Below are 21005 nucleotides of genomic sequence, written 5' to 3'. Positions count from 1 at the left end.
ACCCTGACTGTCTAAGGGGCCCGACCAGCCACCATAGTTTGAAGTTCTCGCGAGACCAGAACGAGAGCTCTGGACACAGCCCACCCGAAGGTTTCCCGCCCTAGCAATGTTGGCAGGTGCCATTTTGCCAAGAGTCTGAGAACTTTGAAGGTCTAGTACCAAAGAAATGAGGGCCCTGGGAGGAAAAGACTGGCCACAGGAAGGGCTGCTGCCCAGATGCGCTTGAGACTTGCTTGAGAGCGCGGGGTGGGGGACGGGAAGCTGGACATGCAAACTGCCAGCGGGGAAACGGAGGCCCGTGGGCGGCTCCCTCCTCTGGGCCTAGACTGTGGCCCGCGTGGGGCTGCGGCTTGGCGAGGGCAGGGACGCGAGTTGGAGGCAGGTCCAGCTGGAAACCGGCTAGAAGAAGCCGTCCTTATTGTCTTTCCAGGATCCTCAGACTCGGTTATAAAATATTCAGCAGCCAGAGAAGGATTCGCGGGAGCCCAGGCCCGAGATGAGCCTGGAGTCCCTGTTTCAGCACATCATCTTCAGCGAGCATCAGGCTGAGGAGAGTCGTCGGGTGATGCGAGAAGGTCGGGTGTTTTTGCCCTTTGCTCAGAGCTTTTTGTCTTCTCCAACTGGGAGCTTGGAGAACGTAAAAAGCCTATGGTAGTGACCAGGGCCCTTAGGGGAATCTGTCCTTCTCCTCGAGGGAAAGACAGCTGGAAAGGGGCCTACCAAATGCTCCTGGAATGGGGACTTAAGAAAGATTGATGAGTCTAAAGATTTCATTTCTATTGCAGTAAGGTCAGAAATAACCAGATGTCGTGAAAAAATTAAGAAAGCAACGGAGGAGATGAATGAAGAGAAAATCAAATTGGAATCTAAGGTATTGACGTGGACAGCATGCTAATTATCACTTGATAAAGCTGGATTGGGGGCAGGGATATTTCACTATCTAACAAACTTGTCCTTCAACTAGGAATCTCTCGACTTTCTGTGTCAGTTTGCTGTCATCCAGTAATATTTAAAGTTCTGAATCTGGTGATAACCTTTGGTTCTAATATGAGCTTGCCCAAAAGAAACCAGTTTAAGTAATGAAGAATTCATCTTTCACTTCATGGGATGATTAAGGTTTTAAAGGGGCACGGTATCTTTGGAAGAATAAGTAGTCAGTTTAGTATATAAATTTGGAATAATAAATAATTGAAGTGTGCTATGTCCATCTAATGGATTGAGCATAATTTTCACGAGTCTTCTTTTGTTTTTCAGTTCTTTGGGGGCATGTCTTTCATCCAAAAGTACACTGCTAGCATTTCTCTTTTTGCTGCAGCATTTGTAAAGTTCTGTTATTTTAAATTGGAGTGAGAGTCCAATGGTTCCTTGAAGGATTTTGAAGAGTGGATAAAGTTTTGGAGAGGCAGACAAAAGAAGTAGAGAAAACATCTCTTGAGTCTGCCTGAGTCCTATTGGGAGAGAAATCTAGTAAAAAGTAGAGGACTGCTATCTGGGAATAGGAGGAAACTCTTAACAAGTTCATAATCAGGGAGAGGTGATAAAAATGGTTTTGAGAGGATCTTTCTGAAGTCTGATTTGGCAGATGGGAATAGATTGTTAGGAAGCTGAAAATGTCATTTAAGTATGTTACAATGAAGCCTCTCTATGGGTCGAAGAAGATACTAATTCAAAAATATTTATTCAACACCTAATGATGAACTAAACAAACTGTGCAATGGGACATCTGAGCAAGTGTTTGCTTTACATATGTCTAGTCTAACTTATATTGTGAGGAATTTTCAGTTTTCTTTCTGGATAATATGATCCTAGAACCTTCTCCACTTGGTGAGCTTCAGCTTTTCTTTCCATATCCTGCTCAAACATCGCCTATAAAGCCCTCCCTGGACAATATGGTAAAATTCTATTAAATAACAATACATGCTTTTGTTTGTATCCCCCATTATTTTGTGAGAAATAGATTTAGAATTTTTTCCATGTTTTTTCTTATGTCCATTGCCTAGCATATAGTATACATTAGTGTGTTTAATGAATTAGTGAATACCAGTTGTGTGGTAGATAATAGGGAAAGTGCTGTGTTTTTGTTTAACTGACAACAATTATATCTATTTATAGTTACCTTGTGATGTTTCTATACAGGTATACATTTTGTAATGCTCAAATCAGGATAAGCATGTCTATTCCTCAAATATTATCATTTGTTTGTAGTAAAAAGATTAAAAAATCATCTATAGAAAAGATACTCTGTACATTATCTTTTGAAATACACTATACACAGTTATCTATAATCACCCTTCTTTGCAATAGAATGCCAGGACTTATTTCTCCTAATTGTAACTAAGTACTGTTGACCACCATTTCTCCTTCCCTCTACCCCACCCCATTATGAGAGACCACCTCTAACTTAAAAATTCAGAACTATTATTTGGTGACATCCTACCTCCTATTTTGCCTATGAATAGATAAATTAGCTGTTACTAACAGTACTAAAAGCTGATGTGATGAGCAAAGCATAAACAGTGTTATTATGCTAGTTTTCTTTTCCTTGAAAAAGAATTAAGATACAACTTCTAAGTAACCAGAAGCTAATATAAATAATAGGCAAAGTATATATAACTAGGTCATGCATAGTTAATAGTGCATGTATAGGTGGGCACTGTTCTAGATACTTCACCTGTATTAACACCTTTAATCTTAACTAGAGTCCCTTGATGAGGCACCATCATTATCCCTCTTTTAAAGGCAAGGAAGTCAAAAGGTTAAATGTCTTATTCATGGTATATAGTTTAAAAACAAACTACTGTAATAAAAGTAACAGTTCAGTAATGACAACATATTTTATTAAAACAGATTTTTTTAGTTCATCTAAAAAATTTTTTTCTTCATGTCATATAATAATACATCTGAAGCTTTGCATTGGAGACAATATTTTTAAAAGGTCACCTATGTAAGTTTTTGTATAAAATGCATTTTTCCTAGATTGGCAAAGATATTGACCTGACAGATAACATTTTTTTTTAAAATAAAAGGTTTGTTTTTGTAACATTTTCTTTGTAAAAAAAATTTACTCTTTGTAATATTTTCTTTGTTAGGTACCTGTTTCCACCAAAAATGGAAATGTAAATTGTTCATATATATATATATTTGAAGAAAATGTTGAGTCAATTGTTTGTATTAGAGAGAAGACAGAGCACATCTCTAGCATTGTTTAGAAACATTTGCCAAAATTACTAATTAATATAGGCTCATAAATGTGCATTGCTTTTTAATTAGCTCATATACATGGATAATAATACAATTGAATCTAACTAATAAAATTAACATATAAGGGTCACAGTTCATACAACACTAATTTGTAATTGAAATAATTTGATTTATAATTATTGTCATGATGGTATGTGTGTGCATATAAAGATTTTAAAAGTGGAACTACAATTATAATATAAATGACTAATGGAAGAACTAAAGAAGTAATCATAAATTGATTTCTTGTTTCTTTTATTCTCAGAGTTAATTATATGCCTGCCAATAACAATGAAAACATTTATTTGAATATTTGACTTGGCATTTATTGACCCATTTGTCAAGTGGAAGCAACATAAAGAACATAATTTGGATAAGGCAGTGCTTGAGCTATTGTACAGTTATACATTCAGAAGATATTTGGGCATTTATTTTGGAGGTTGCTTATGGTCAAAAAATGTATTTAAGATGTACAGTATTCATTTTTTTCTGTTCTGTAAAACTCAGGTAGCATGTAATTAGAACTTGAATGATAGCATTTGCCTTTCAGGGCTCGATGAGTCCTTTAAAATATATGGTTGTGAAAGTCTCAGATTATATAGTATGATTACTTTGTGAATTGGACAGCTACAGTATGCCTGGTTAGGTTTGGTAATATGAAAACAGAAAGATGAGAACATGCCTTGGATTTACATTAATGCTTACCAATATGCCCAAAGCTTCCAATAGTCAAGGAAAGGTTTTATAGAATTAATACTAGAGCAAACCAAAATTAAGGACTCAGAGAACAATTGTAGTTTTTTTTTTTTTTTTACAAGCATCGAAAAAGAGTTTCTTCTATTTTAAAAAAAAGCCATATAATTTGGGCATTTTATTTTTGTAAACAAATTATATGAAACCTCAGATAATACCATAATCCCTTAAGCAGGAGTAAATGGAGGAAAATCTGAGGCTATTTTATGAATAATTTGTTTATTCTTTCAGTTTTAACTTATTGCATAAGTATAGCAATAATAAAATGTTTTATGAATTTTAAAGAGAAATTATATTGAAATAAAGAAGAAACTTAAGGTGATTTTGTTTACTTCTTTACTTCAAAATGTGCACATTTCTTTTTTTTAATTGGTTAAAGTAGGAGCCTTCCAGAACAGCAGGCAAAGTCATATCCTTTAGTACTCTGTTACCTAATTAGGGAAAGAACAAAATCTCAAATTACCATCATTTATAATATTGAAATGGAGTCTTATAATTAAAGTGTTTTTTTCCTTTCTAAATTTGTTTTATTGAAGAACAATTTACATCCTGCCTAAATTTAATTTTATTATTGAATAAAAGTTTCTTAAAGGTCACGTGCAGTTGCTCATGCATGTAATCCCAGCTAGTTGGAAGGTTGAGGCAGGAGGATGGCAAGGTTGAGACCAGCTTGGATGACTTAGACACTTTCTCAAAAAGTGAAAAAGGATTTGGATGTAGTGGTGGTGGTAGAGCACTCCTGAGTTCAATCCTCAGTGCTGCAAAAAAATTTTTTTTTCTTAAAAATATGAATGAAAGAAGGGCATTGTTTTTCCCCTCTAATTAACAACTTTTTTAAATGACATGAGTTATTTAATCTTGACTTTTGAAAATAAAATGGAAATTCTGTTTTTCAAAATTTAATACATTCCTATATTTCCATGAATTGTGACCAATAAATTTTTTAATGTTTTTATTAGTGTGTTATAGTTATACATAATAGTGAAGTTCATTTTGATATATTCATAAATGTATGTAATATAATTTGCTCCATTTCAATCCTCAGTACTTTACCTTTTCCTCCCCTCCTCCTTTTTTTAAAAATTCATTTATTTATTTTAATTAGTTATATGCAACAGTAAAATGCATTTTGATTCATTGTACACAATTGCAGCACAGCTTTTCATTTTTTAATTATACACAATGTAGCATTGTACCATATGCGCAGTCATATATATACCTAGGGTAATAATGTCCATCTCATTCCACCATCTTTCCTGCTCCCATACCTCCTCACCACCCCACTCTCCCCTTTGCCCAATCAAAGTTTGTTCATTTTTCCCATGCCCCCCCTCCCCATTATGGAGATGTTTTTTTTGGGATTGACTTACTTTGCTTAGTATGATATTCTCTAACTTTATCCATTTACCTGCAAATGCCATAATTTTATTCTCTTTTAATGCTGAGTAATATTCCATTGTGTATATATACAACAGTTTCATTATCCATTCATCTATTGAAGAGCATCTAGGCTGATTCTACAATTTAGCTATTATAAAATTGAGCTGTTATAAACACTGATGTGGCTGTGTCCCTGTAGTATGCTGTTTTTAAGTCCTTTGGTATAGACCGAGGAGTGGGATATCTGGGTCAAAAGGTGGTTCCATTCCAAGTTTTCTAAGGAATATCCATACTGCTTTCCAGATTGGCCGCACCAATTTGCATTCCCACCAGCAGTGTGGGTGTTCCATTTTCTTCACATTCTCGCCAACACATATTGTTGTTTGTGTTCTTCTTGATAACTGCCATTCTGACAGGAGATGAAATCTTAAAGTAGTTTTAATTTGCATTTCTCTAATTATTAGAGGCGGTGAACATTTTTTCATATATTTGTTGATTGATTATATATCTTCTTCTGAGCAGTGTCTGTGCAGCTCCTTAGCCCATTTGTTGATTGGGTTGTTTGTTTTTTTGGTGTTAGCTTTTTGAGTTCTTTATATATCCTTGAGATTAGTGCTCTATCTGACATGTCTAGGGCAAAAATTTGCTCCTAAAATGTAGGCTCTCTCTTCACCTCATTGTTTGTTTCTTTGACTGAGAAGAGGCTTTTTAGTTTGAATCCATCCCATTTATCAATTCTTGATTTTATTTCCTGTGCTTTAGGAGTCTTGTTAAGGAAGTCGGGGTCTAATATGACATGATGAAGATTTGGGCCTACTTTTCCTCTATTAGGCACAGGGTTTCTGGTCTAATTCCTAGGTCCTTGATCCACTTTGAGTTGAGTTTTATGCATGATGAGAGATAGGGGTTTAGTTTCATTTTGCTGCATATGGATTTCTAGTTTTCCCAGGATCATTTGTTGATGAGGCTATCTTTTCTCCAATGTATGTTTTGGGCACCTTTGTCTAGTATGCAATAACTGTATTTATGTGGCTTTGTCTCTGTGTTTTCTATTCTGTACCATTTGTCTACATGTCTATTTGGGAGCCAGTACCATGCTGTTTTTGTTACTATAGTGTTGTAATATAGTTTAAGGTCTGGTATTGCGATGCCTCATGCTATGGTAAACCCAAGGCCAACATCATTTTAAATGGAGAAAAATTGGAAGCATTCTCTCTAAAAACTGGAACAAGACAGCGATGCCTCTTTCAATATAATCTTGAAACTCTAGCCAGAGCAATTAGACAGATGAAAGAAATTAAAGTGATACAAATAGGAAAGGAAGAACTCAAACTAATCAGTATTTGCTGAGACCTGATTCTATACTTTGAGGATCCAAAAAAAACTTTACCAGAAAACTTCTAGAATTAATAAATGAATTCAGCAAAGTAGCAGGATATAAAATCAATACCCATAAATTAATACATTTCTGTACATCAGTGGTGAATCCTCTGAAAGAGAAATTAGGAAAACCACCCTATTCACAGTAGTCTCAAAAAGAAAAATAAACAAACAAAAAAACTTGGGGATCAACAAAAGAGGTGAAAGACCTCTACAATGAAAACTTCAGAAAATAATTGAACAAGACCTTAGAAGATAGAAAGATCTCCCATGCTCTTAGATAGGCAAAATTTATATTGTCAAAATAAAATGGCCATACTACCAAAAGTGCTAAACAGATTCAGTGCAATTCCAGTTAAAATCCCAACACCTTTCCTTATAGAAATAGAAAAAGCAATCATGAAATTCATTTGGAAAACATAGAGTCCTCTCCTTCATTTCCTCCTCCCTTCCCTCAATCCCCTTTTCTATTCTACTGGTCTTCCTTCTATTTATTTATTACATTTTTATTTGGTACATTATGTTACAGGTAAAATTGGAATTCATTGTAATATACTCATACATGCACATAGCATAATTCGGTCAGTTTCATTCCCTAGTTTCTCCCTTTTGTCATCCTCCTGCCTCCCTCTCTATCAACATCGATTACTCCACTTTTTCCTTTTATTTTCATGAGATTCCTTTTTTTATTATTCCTTATTTCTCTGTAGCTTCTGCATGTGAACCTTTGACGTTCTGAGTCTGGATTAGTTTACTTAGCATCATGTTCTCCGTTTCATCCATTTACCAGAAAATGGCATAATTTCATGCTTCTTTATGGCTGAATAAAACTCCATGTGTATGTGTACCACATTTTCTCCATCCATTTGTTTATTATTGATGGACACCTAGGCTGGTTCCATAATTTGGTTGTTGTGAATTTGCACCACCATAAACATTGGTTTGCATTTGTGACTGTAGTGTGCTGATTTTAGTTTGGAGGGATAAATACCAAGGAGTGGGATAGGTGCATCATATGGTGGTTCTATTTCTAGTTTTTTGAGGATCTCCATATTACTTTCCAAAGTGGTTGTACTAATTTTCACTACTACCAACAATGCATGAGTGTACCTTTTCCCCCATATCCTTGTCTGCAATTATTGTTACTTGTGTTCTTGATGATTGCCATTCTAATTGGAGTGAGATGAACTCTCAGTATAGTTTTGGTTTTCCTTGCTCTGATTGCTAAGGATGTTAACATTTTTTCATACATTTGTTGGCCAATTGTATTTCTTCACTTGAAAATGTCTGTTTAGATCATTTGCCCATTTATTGATTTTTTTGGTGTTAAATTTTTTGAATTTTTTAACATATTCTGGATATTAATCCCCTAATGGAAGAGTTGCAGGTAGAGATATTCTCCCATTCTTTAGGCTTTCTCTTCATACTCTTAATTGTTTCCTTTGCTGTACAGAAGCCTTTTAATTTGAGGCCATCTCACTTATTGACTCTGGGTTTTATTTCTTGAGCATTAGGAGTCTTATTAAGGAAGTTGGTGTCTGCACCAGAGTGTTGACCTTATGACTTTCTTCCTAGCATTTGCACTGTTTCTGGTCTAATTCAACATGACCAAGAAAATTTGGGGAATAGTCATACTTTATTGCTTATAATCTTTAAGTCTCCTTTACTGAATTCCTTTAAGCCACTTGACTTTAAAACATTGAAAGTACGTAGGGTGGTAAAAGGAGAATGGGATCCAGAGTACAAGGTAAGAATTGGCCTTAGACAAGAGGGGGGATGTCTTTTGTGTTTTAAAAACTAAAACTAAATAACTAAATTTTTACTATGGACCAGAGCTTATCCTAAGCAGTTTAAAGATTATCTCAATTTTTATAAGAAAACCCTGTGCAGTTGGCATTAAGAAAATTTAAAACTCAGAGAAATTAAGTTACTTGTTTGAGGTCACATAAGTGGTAAGTAATAGATCCAAGGTTTGAATTTGTACTGGTTGACTACCCTGTGAACTTGCCTTAACCCATTATACTGTAGTGTAAAAGGAGGAAAGAAGGAAAGATGAAAATAGATGAAGTGGAGGCTGAGGCTGGGCTCAGCAGTAGAGCACTTGCCTGGCATGTGTGAGGCACTGGGTTTGATTCTTAGCACTGTGCATGAATGAATAAAAAATAAAGGTCTCTCAACAACTACAAAAATATTTTTAAAAAAAGAAGAAAGTAGATGAAGAGAAGTTTGAAGACTCAGTGACAGGAAACTGAAGGCATGGTTCACTCAAAGTTGTCCTTTACTTCATTGTGTCAAATTTTCTGTGTCATGTGTGTTTAAAGAAGTTATTAATAGAAATGTGCCATTTCATTGTTGCTTTGCTTTACCAGTTGAGTACCCTTATGTAAGCAAGAGAATACTATTCTTTTGGAAAGATTTCCCTGTAATATGACTACTCATCACTAAAGATCAATTAGGTTGGGATGAATATATTGTCCTTTCTGTGGGAGGACTAAAAGTCACAGAAAGCACTTCTTTGAAAGGAGGCTCTTTTCAGCTTAGGATTATCTTGGTTGCAAGTAACAAAAATTCAGTTCAAAATGGCTTAAATAATCTAGGGAAATGAATTGATTTATGTAATTGAAGATCTAACTTTTGATTTGACAGTTTTGTAAGTTGTAAATGCATCAGGTTGCTTTTGACAGAAATCTGGCATGGTGGCTTTACAAAATAAGGGTTAATTTTTTTCTCATATAATGGGGAGTCTGAAGGTGTGCAATCCAGGGCCATTAAAGCTGCTCAAAGAAATCCTAAAAGACCCTAGCATTTTTTTTTTTGACCATCCGTAGCATGTGACTTTCTTCCTTAGAGTCACAAGTACTGTTCTAGTGCTAGGCATCATATCTGAATTCCAGCTGGAAAAAGAAGAAGGACTAAAATAAAAAGCTTCTCCTCAAACAGCCTTATATTGTTTTAGGGGAAGGGAATTCCTCCCCAGGGACTTAAGGCCTGTGTCTCAAAAATTAGGATTTTGCTATATAATCTACATTGGCAGTGGATTCTGGGAATGTATTTTTTAACTGAGTATATTATCGCACTGAGCAAAACAGGAATTTTATTACTAAAGTAGAATAATGTGCCCTTGTGAAATAATTTACTGCCAACTCCTAAGGTCACATGCCTTTTTTGTTCAAAACCAGAGAGAGAATGTTGTTTCCAGAAGCTTTCTTTGAAAAGCAAGAAAGTTTCTTCCTCAGACCCTCAACAGGTAACTTGTCTTTCCCATCTCATTTTTCACAAATTATGACTTGTGACTACCCTGTGAACCAGTAACTATGGTTTTCCAAATCCACTGGACTGTTGGAATGGTGCAGGTTTCTGGATTAACTAGTTACCAAGGAAAGGAGGAATGCATGTCAGGGAGGCCACCATGGTGTCTGCAAGCAAGTTTTCATCATTAAAGTCAGAGTGGTTGTGTAGAGAGTGCCTGTGGTCGGTTGAAGTATTTCAGGTTAATTATTGATTATGTTTTATCATTTACTCTTGGTATGATTTATGACATGACAGAATATAATGCAAGATTTCCCCCTGTACATTTTCCCCTCACTGAAGGAGTTATGCTCAAGTCTTTAAAAAGCCTTTCAAATTATAAAATGCACTTTAAATTCTTTTATTTTGAACAATAACTCAATTAATGGTAGTTTCAAATGCTTGGAAAAATCACTTGATTAAATGGGTAAAAGGGGAGGCAGAGACATTTAATGGACTTATTTATTATTCCCAGGAGTATGACCTCAGGGTTCCAAGTACTAGATGTCATTGTAAAAAAGTCACTTAATGATGACTTTAAAATAATTAATAAATCTCTAAAACATAATATTATTTTAAAAAACCTATAGAAGTTGCATAAGTTTGGTATCATTTAAAAATATGCAAGCAAAAACATATCTTGTAAGGGACATATAAATATAGTAAAAGTCTAATGACATGCATGGGGATGATAAATAGCCCATCAAGATAGTGATTATCTCTCTTAGTGGTGGAAGATAACTGTAATCAGGGAAGGGTATACAGGGCACTTAAGCTACATATAATGTGTTTTTTTTTCTTAAGCTCTGGGTGGGGACACAGCTGCTAGGTCACTTTACAAAATAAAAATACATTTGAGAAGCTACAAAGCAGACTAAAAATTACTACATAATTCTAAAACATTGTCTTTATCACAAAAGAAACCCTCTATTTATTAACAGTTACTCTTCTATGTCCCTGTCCCAACATTCAAAAATTAATACATTTTTTTTATCTCTGGGCATGTCATATAAATAGAATTATAATGTATGTGATCTTTAGTAACTGACTTATTTCACTTAGCATATTTTCAAAGTTATTTATGTTGTAGCATATTATCGATATCTTATTCCTTCTTATGGTTGAAACTATTTTACTGTATATGTAAACCACATTCTGTGTATCAGTTCATCAATTGAACATTTGGGTTATTCTCACTCTTTAGCTACTATGAACAGTGTTTTTAGCTGCTGTGAACACTTATGTTTAAGTGTTTGTCTGAACATACATTGTATTGCTAGGTCAAATGGTAACCCAAGTTAATGTTGTTTAGAAAATGCCAGACTGTTTCCAAAGTTGCTCCATTATTTTTCATTCTCATCAGCAGTATATGAGGGTTCCAGAGTCTCTGCATCCTTAACAACACTTATTTTCTGTTTTTTTTTTAAAGATATCTTAGTGGGTGTGAAGTGATATCTTATTGTGGATTGTATTTCCAGGTCCCTAATGACACTGCTATTGAACATCTTTTCATGTGCTTATGGGCCATTTGGCTCATATATTCTAAACATGAATTCTTTGATTAATGGTCATATTTATGATTACCATTATTTTATGGGGAGACCTGGCCTCTGAGAAGTAGAAGCCTCCCTTCATAATAAGTGAGCTGAAAGGACTACATTTCTAAATGAAGTGAAAAATATTATATATAGCATTTATTGGATGTCTTTTTCTCAACTTTATTTTCATGCTTATAAGAAAATCCAAAGAATATTTCATGGCTCTAGCAATTTAGAGCAAATAAATACTAGATAGCATTTCTGTTTGTAAGGTATTTATAAATCACAAAAGTTGTGTACTTCCTGGCTTGAATCCACAAAGTGGAAAATCCACTGCACTGTTTATAATTGTTAAATTTACCAGTGCCTCTGTTTCTTTATTTTTTAAGAGCTGTTCTTAACAAATTGTTTAGCCTGAAATGTTAGAAATGTTTTGAGCAGAAAAAAAATGTTTTCCTTTCCAGGAACTGATGGAACGATTCTTTAATTAAAGAACAGTAAATTTGTGGCTCAGTATGCAGAAAGCATGAGATTAAATTTTAGTTTGCTAGTCTCATAAAGCTGTATAGCACAAAAGAATGCCTTTTTTAAAAGTTTCCTTTGTGATTTATGATTTCTTAGAAAATCAATTAACTGTGATTTTCACTTCTAAATATCTCCAATCACACATTGGATAATCATTCATTCTACAAACATTCATTAAACAACCTCTAAATCGCACCATGAATAATTGGCAAATAAATTATATAACACCTTTCTTACTCTAGTAAGAGAATTGACATCAAGCAACTTCAACAATATAAAACTAACTGAACTCAAGATTTTTGAGGTTTTCATTTTTAAAAGTTTTAATTTTCTCTCTAACTCTATAAAGAAAGTCTTATCACATTTGTCATAAATAATTATCCAGAACTTGGAAATTGACAAAAGAGAGTGTCCTTCAAGTATCATATTGAGCATTATCCACTAGCCACCTGTTTTGGGATAATATGATTTTCTAAGGATGTGTAACTTTGTAAGAGGTTCTTTTGTTCTTGCATGTACCAACCATTCTTTTATGGCTTTTGCACTTGCTATTTCCTGTACCTGAAATATTTATTCCCTCAACTATTATTGTGTAATTTATACCCACTTTATTTAGGTCTCTCTTGGTAGAGTGTTATGGGTTGGGTCTGAAATGTCTTCCCAAAACTCATGTGTTGAAGGCTTGACCCTCAATGTATCAGTGTTCAGAGGTGGGGCCGTGGGAGGTAGATTGGATCATAAGGATTCTAATGTCATCAGTAGATTAATCCATTGAAACATTCTTAGATAAAAAGGATTTTGGGGAACTTTAGGAGGTAGGGCCAAGTTGTAGCAAATAAGTTACTACTTCCTGGCCACCATGAGGTAAGCAGGCTGCTCCACTGTGTATTCTCTACTATGATGTTTTGCCTTGCTACAGGCCCTGAAACAATGGAGCCAAGCGACCATAAACTGAAACCTCTCAAGCCATGAGATGTTTAATAAAACTAATTATTTTCTTCCTTTTAAGCTTTTTTTTAGGTATTTTGTTATAGCAGTGGAAAGTTGACTTATACAGTAGTGACCAGCTAACATCATAGTGCTAACATCACATGGGCCCCATGAAAATTTTGGTGGTTAGTTATCCTAGGTCTCTCCTTAGTTGCCACCTTAGAGCATTGTTTGTTTGTTTAAGTGTTTTCTCTGCTTCTTTCTTTCTTTTCTTTTCTTTTATTTATTTATATGTGGTGCTGAGGATCAAACCCAGGGCCTCACATGTGCTGGGTGAAGCCACAACCCCAGCCCAGAGCATTGGTTCTTTAAAGTGTAATCTTCAGATATGTAGGAGTCTCCAAGATACTTTCAGGGATTCTGTGAGGTTATACTGTTTTTATATTAGTGCAGAGACATCATTTTCCATTTTCATTGTGCTAATATGTACCTTGGTATTATAAAAGCAGTGGTGAATAAAACTGTTAGCACTTTGGCACAAAGTAAGGTAATGGCACCAAACTATACTAGTAGTCACTGTATTTTTCATTCACTCATTGTATTATGTACTCACACTAAGAAAATGAAAATTACTAGATTCACCTGTATGTTCTGCAGTTTCAGTTTTGTTATTTAATGTTCTCTGAAAGCTTAAATTATGTTGCTCCTCCCCCATTTCTGCCTTCCTTTGTATTTCATCTTGTTATATTTTATATTTATTATGTCTTTCTTGCACTTACTCTTTGAAATATTTTTAAATTGTTGATAAACTTTTATTTTATTCATTTATTTATATGCATTGCTGAGAATCAAACCCAGTGCCTCACACATGTGAGTCAAGAGCTCTACCACTGAGCCACAACCTCTGCCCCTTGCTCTTACTTTATATTGAATGTACCTTTGTTTGCATCCTCTTGATTAGCAAAAAAAGAAAAAGAAGGACATCCCACAGTAAAATTATGGAGGTATACTAATCTCTTTCTCTGAAAGAATTAGATAATTCTTTTTCTCTTCTGTTAAAGATTTTTCATAGGGTTTATGGTATTGTCTGTAAGATCAGTTCAGAACACTAAAGAAAGAAATTGAAGAAGTCCTCACAAGATGAAAAGATCTCCCATGTTCTTGGATAGGCAGAATTAATATTGTCAAGATCACTGTCTTACCAAAAGTACTATATAGATTGAAAACAATCCCTATTAAAATTCCAACGACATTTTTCATAGAAATAGAAAAAGCAGTCATGAAATTCATTTGGAAAAATAAAACCCCAAATAGCCAAAACAATCCTTGCAAGAAAAGTGATGCAGGAGGCATCACAATACCAGACCTTAAATTATGCTACACAGCTATAATAACAAAAATGGCATGGTATTGGCACCAAGCAGACATGAATGCCAATGGAACAGAATAGAAGACACAGAGACAAACCCACATAAATACAGTTATCTTTTACTAGACAAAGGCACCATAAACATACATTGGAGAAAATATAGCCTCTTCAACAAATGGTGCTGGAAAAACGAAAATCCATATAGTAGAATGAATTTGAATTTGTATCTCATCCTGCACAAATCAAGTGGATCAAGGACATAGGCAGAAACCCTACACCTACTAGAAGAAAAAGTAGGCCCAACTCTCCACCATGTCGGATTAGGAACTGACTTCCTCAATAAGACTCCTAAAGTCGGGGCCGGAGTTGTGGCTCCGTGTTAGAGCTCTTGGCTAGCATGCATGAGGCACTGAGTTCGATTGCTGGCACCACATAAAAATTAACAATAAAATAAAGGTATTGTGTCCATCTACAACTAAAAAACTTTAAAAAAAACTCCTAAAGTGCAAGAAGTAAAATCAAGAATCAATAAATGGAATGTTATCAAAACTGAAAATCTTCACAGCAAAGGAAATAATCAAGAACAAGAACATAAAGAGAGAGCCTACAGAATGGGAGAAAATCTTTACCACCGGCACCTTAGACAAAGCATTAATTTTCAGGATATACAAAGAACTGAAAAGACTTAACTCAGTTTATTTCACAAATAATCCAATCAATAAATGGGCTAAGGAACTGAACAAGCATTTCAAAGAAGACGAAATACAAATGGTCAGAAAACATGAAAAAAATGTTCAACATCTCTAGCAATTAGAGAAATGCAAGTCAAAACTACCCTGAGATTCCATCTCTCCCTGTCAGAATGGCAATTATCAAGAATACAAGCAACAATAAATGTGGGTAAGGATGTGGGGAAAGAGGTTCACTTATATATTACTGGTGGGACTGTAAATTGGTGCAATCACTCTGGAAAGCAGTATGGAGATTCCTTAGAAAACTTGGAATGGAACCATTTGGCCCTTTATATTTCACTCCTTGGTTTGCCACTTCAATGTTTATATCAGTTTATTTCACAATAGCCAAGCTATGGAACCAACCTAGATGCCCTACAACAGATGAATGGATAAAGAAAATGTGGTATATATAAACACAGTGGAATGTTCCCTCATAAATATGAATGAAATTATGGCATTTGCCAGTAAATGGATCAAACTGGAGAATACCATGCTAAGAGAAAGAAGCCAGTCCCCCAAATCCAAAGGCAGAGTCTCTGTTCCTGTTGATATATGGATGCTAACCCACAACAAGGGAGGGGAATATTAGAAGTTCACTGGATTGTAGACAAAGGAGAATGAGGGGAAGGGAGGTGGGACAGGAATAGGAAAGACAGTAAAATGAATTGAACATATCTTTCCTATCCTCACATATGAATACACAACCAGTGTAACTTCACGTCATATACAACCACAAAAATTGGATCCTAAATGGAATAAGTAGTACTTATTCTATATATGTATATGTATATATATATAATATTTGAAAAGATATTCTAATGTCTTGTATATCTAGAAAGAACAAACAAAAAAATTTAAAATATCAGCAATTCACACACACAAAAAGAAGTCTTTGCAAAGGCTGGAGGAAGGAATGTGTGAGCTGTTTGAGGAATAACAAAAAGGCTAGTGAGACTAGAAAGGAGTGAGTGAGAAGAAGACTAGTTGGAGACATGCTGGAAAGAAATGTATGTTTCTAATATGTTTAAAATTATCTTCTGTGGTACAATTTCCTAAGTACAGATCATGGGAAGACTAATAAACTATTGTAAGGACTAACATTTCCTAATATTGAATCTTTCTTTCTTACTATATTACTCTTACTATGTCATAGTGAGTTATTATTTAAGCATTACATCTATGGTTTAGAAAAACAAAACAATAACCCAAAACACTTAACATCTTCTATTTATATGATATTCATTGATGTACCCTAATGTTTAAAATGCCTTTTATCATGGTTGTAACAACCACATTTCTTTTCCTTAGTGTTATGATTTTAAGAATGTAAAATCCACACAACCCTTTTTGTGTTTTCTTATTTAAAGTAGTTATGCTATTGGGAAAAGCATTTAATCAGCAAAATGTCAATTCCTCAAGGCTGAGATTATTTTTAACAACAGCCACAATAAACAACAAAGAGTAGCTCTGTATTTTTGCTTACTTGGACCCAAACATTCATTTAAAATCCTCAGTCATTTTCAGTTTTCAAGTTCTTCTGTTAGAAAAACACCTCAAGGCACCCAGACTGAAGGAGTAGTGAAGAGTCACGAATCATGGCTTTGTTGAAAACTGACCTCCTTGACCAGATAAGTCAGCTCACTGGGAAAACTATAAGCTTTGTTTAAAAATCAGATTCCCAAGAGGAATAAAACAGGTAAAGGAAAAATATTGCTTAGAGAAGCAGAATTGACCAGAGAGTTGGCATTGCTATAAATTAAACTTTTCTAAAACAGCAATGTTTTCTGACAAAGCTTGGCCATTTGATTCTGGAATGCAACTTTAAGACTGAATGCAAATATTTCCTCTTCATTTCTAGTCAGAGGACAGAGGGAGATGAGAGAAATTTGTATTCTTGCCATTAGGAGCTTTCCACTATTTATATAGCTTATAGCCTCTTGGGATCTTTGGGTAACTTAGGAAATAGAATTAATAGTTTCTTAAGTTTCTACTTACCATAAAAGAAATAGTTCATCTATGATAATACTTCAATTTAAACCTGATTCAGAGAAATATGTTTAGAATTATTTTCTGTGGTACAATTTCCTATCTCTTCTTTACTGATCCTCCCCATCAAGGTCATAAGGAGAGGTTTTTGAGGATATTCGGTGAAATGAGTTCATCTTGATCTCATCAGTATATTCAGGGTTATATTTTTACTTATATTTAAATTGTACACATTGGTAGGTCTAGTTTTCAAACACAGGACAGAGAAAAACAAGAAGTTAGTTGGGTTAACAGAAAGAAAAAAAAGGAATTTAACAAATAGGTGATTATGAAAAGCTATTTTATTTCCGTAGAGTTAATAACTTGTCAAAGAGGAATGGAAAAGATACAAATGTTTTTGTCCCTTTAGTTCCACTAAAATTAGACCTTGTCTAACTTTACCACCTTAATCTACTGATGTCCTCAGTGTGTGAATCAGTAAATGGGAGGCATTTGTGGTACTTTCTCCTAATGACTTCATCTTTCCAAACTCTTGTCATTTTATTTTATGCTATACTTTTTTCCATACTTGCCAAGATATTTTTGTATTAAATGTTTTGATCATGATATATTTTAAAATTGTTACTGTAACTTCTAGTTTATTGACTCTTTAGGTCTTGATTGAGAGTCAAAAATGTAGAAGTAAAAGGTAAAGACAAATATAGAAAGTCAAAATGAAGAAAGATTAATAGTAAAAATAAATCCAAAGAAGCAGACAGGGCTTCAAAATGGATAATTAACAAAATTTTAGAGAAGAGGAAAGTTATAGATATACCATTCTTATTAATCTTTTGAATAGCTGTCTACTTTTTTAGTTTTTGGTATAGAGGTTTCATGTTTCAGGTTATGGTAAAATAATACAGTTAAATGCCAATATGTCATATAACTTTATTGTTTGATATTCTTCCCTTTTAAGAAAGGACAGGAGTGCAGTGGGAATTTTTAGCTCTTAGTGTTGATTGCTGAAACAAAGCTTCTTAATTTATGAGCTTGTAACAAAGTGTTTTTGAATTTGAATCATAGGTTTGCTTAAGTTTCATTTAAAATATACTCATTTGATTTGTAGTATTTTCTTCATTTTTAGGTTTTGACAGGTCTTTTATAACATCTGTCAGCAACAGAATTAGAATTCAAGAATATTAATTTTGAAAGGCATAGTTCTTCAAATACCTCAGTAGATTAAACCAGATTTTGTCTGTAGGCCAGTATTTGGTCTCTGAAGCATTTTCATGGGCAATCATAGTTACTATATATTCATGTATATAACATACATATGTAGTAATATATATATACACACACACATATACAGTTCATTCCAACTTTAAAAATATGCCATCTCCTGAGATATCGTATATAAATTGTGTGTGTGTGTTCTTATTTGTCCTTGTTTTCAATTTCTATATAATTTGATAGATTTAGTGTTTTCTAATTTTTGTCTTAGGTAAAATACTAAAATACCTCATTCTTCTTTCCCCAATTTTTAGAGTATTACCTTAATTCCTTTGATCATGTAAAGTGTTTCTGTCTAATCTATCTGATGTCTTTCTTAAAATAGGGTTGATGAGGATGATACAAAGTACTGTAGGTGTAGGCAGATTGCTGTGATCTAATATAAATGTAAGATCATATTTTCTATTTTATTTCAGCCACTTTTTTAAAAAAATGCTGATATTTCTAGACCTTTTAGCCATAATATTTCAAAATGTCTTTTCAGCTAACTCTTTGCCTCTGGACTAGACTATTCCTAGATTCTTTACTATTCAATGTCTTCTGGGACACAGGTTTCACAACCTGCATCTCACCTTGAGAAAGTTCTTATAACTAACATAAATCTTGCTTTCTGCAATTTAAGTTGAATTTATATCCTTTTTCTTTTCTCTGTAGAGATAGGAACAGCCCATCCAAAGTGATGCTTTCTTATGAGGGCCAATATTGAACACTATAGAAAAACTATTTTTAGTCCAGCATCTTTTTTAGCTTTTACATATCAAAACTCCCTGACTTTCATCTCAATATTTGTCTCAGGAGATGCCATTTTTAAAAGTCTAAATAAAATAATAGTTATATACCTAATATTAATGTTTAATGTATCTTTTTCTGCTTAGAACCAAATGAGGTACTAAATTAAAAAATGAGTTCCTATGGGAAACAGGGAATGGGAAGGAAAAAGGAGAAGGGAAAATCTGTAGATTGAATACCGAAAGGGATGCTTTTCAGATCGTACCACCTTAGCAGCATTGCTAATCAACTGTTGTAGGCTCTGAAAATAAAAATGTTCTTGAAAACTCTGCCAATAAAAGTTAAAATGAGTTCTCAAAATCTGAGGAATTTAACAGGTTTATGTTTTATTTTATGTAATTATAGTCATAGGATTTGGGTTTTATAAAGTTTATCTGTTGTATAAATGATTTATTCATCCATTATTAATTGTAAAAATAGAAACTTATTTTTTAAAACAAGAGTCTTGAAGTCAAATTTCATTGTGTATAGTCAAAAGCTTTAGTACCTAACCTTAGAACTGTGCTAGGTACAAAGAGGAAAAAGAAAACACATTCCCTGCCCTTGAGAAGTTAATGGTCTTATTGGGAGAAATGATTATAAACTTATAATTAATATAGTACTTATAAGATAGCATATGTATAGTAAGATGTTTAATGTGAATTTTATTTTGCAAAGATTAATACAGAAAATGTTTTATACTGTGTGCATCTATTCTATTAACATAGATACCCTAAAAATCTAATTGTTTCATTCTGATTTCTGTATTTTTGAAGGTTCAGCAGTTTTCTGAAAAATCCTTCCTCTTTCAGCTTTTGAAAACTCATGAAAATGCTTTAGAAAGACAGTGCAATGAAATCACAAACCAAAGGAGTGTGCTTCTCCAAACCTTTGTAAGTCTCCAACCACTTAGAAAAATCTGTTTCAATAACCTTGTCAAGAAGTATTTCCATATACTTAGGTGTACTTTTAGAAAATTATCTATATGCATATTGGCAGATAGTACTATTCAGATAAGTAAAAAGTACTATTCAGATAAGTAAAAAGTACTATTCAGATAAGTAAAAAGTATTAAGTGCTATTTAAAACCAATTGGTAGAGTAATATAGCTTGAAAGAGATCTATTGGCAGGGATGTAACAGAAATTATTTGCAATTGTAATAAGCCTAAAGGGAAGAGTACAACTGATTTGAATTGCTCAGGCTTTGAGACCTTGGTTTTAATGCTTTTGAAAGGTAGAAGTATTCATTTTTTAGGCACATTTATAGATGTGAGTGAAAGGATGGGTATTTTTATCTTTTTATCTTAAGTCTGAGGCAACAAACTGAAAAGTAGTTTTGAATGCCAGGATGCTTGGAGATGTGACTTGTGATTAGTTGACATTTTAAAGAAAATACATTTAAAGATATTAAAAGTACAGGTCAAAAGTCAGAACCAACTGATGTGATGGTTTTGAACAAGTCCAGAGTCTGAATGTGGCCCATAATTATTTGACATCTCTTAAGAGAAAATAAAAAATAAAATCCAAAAATGTTTAGATTCTAACATTGTCACAAAGTTTAAGTTTTTGTGTTTTCTGAAGTTTTGGTAATTCCTATTTTCTTACAATGTGTAAAATGTTATTTAGAGCTGCTTTTGAAATTAATATGTAATTTTTCTTTCATCAATCTACATTTTTAAAAGTTTCCTTGGCCAGATACCATGGTGCCTGGCTATAATCTCAGTAGTTTGTAGAGTGAGGCAGGAGAATCTCCAAGTTCAAAGCCAGTCTCAGCAACTTAGTGAGGCGCTAAGCAAGTGAGACTCTGTTTCAAAATAAAAAAAATAAAAAGAACTGGGGAGTGG

The 21005-nt window shown here is 33.9% G+C and overlaps 1 protein-coding gene across 1 annotated transcript in view; it reads left to right on the top strand.

Annotated features, from left to right (window-relative positions):
- Nucleotides 1-496: 496 nt before the first annotated feature.
- Ccdc172 (coiled-coil domain containing 172) overlaps nucleotides 497-21005 on the top strand; it is a 49466-nt gene continuing 28957 nt past the window's right edge. The window contains exons 1-3 of the mRNA XM_027929878.2: nucleotides 497-575; nucleotides 786-871; nucleotides 19937-20053. Coding sequence (XP_027785679.1) covers nucleotides 497-575; nucleotides 786-871; nucleotides 19937-20053 — 282 coding nt within the window. The remainder of the gene's footprint in view (nucleotides 576-785; nucleotides 872-19936; nucleotides 20054-21005) is intronic.

Source organism: Marmota flaviventris, chromosome 4, assembly GCF_047511675.1.
Source record: "Marmota flaviventris isolate mMarFla1 chromosome 4, mMarFla1.hap1, whole genome shotgun sequence".
Lineage (NCBI taxonomy): Eukaryota > Metazoa > Chordata > Mammalia > Rodentia > Sciuridae > Marmota > Marmota flaviventris.
Note: the sequence above shows the minus strand (reverse complement) of the source record. Positions and strands in the feature narration are given on the sequence as shown.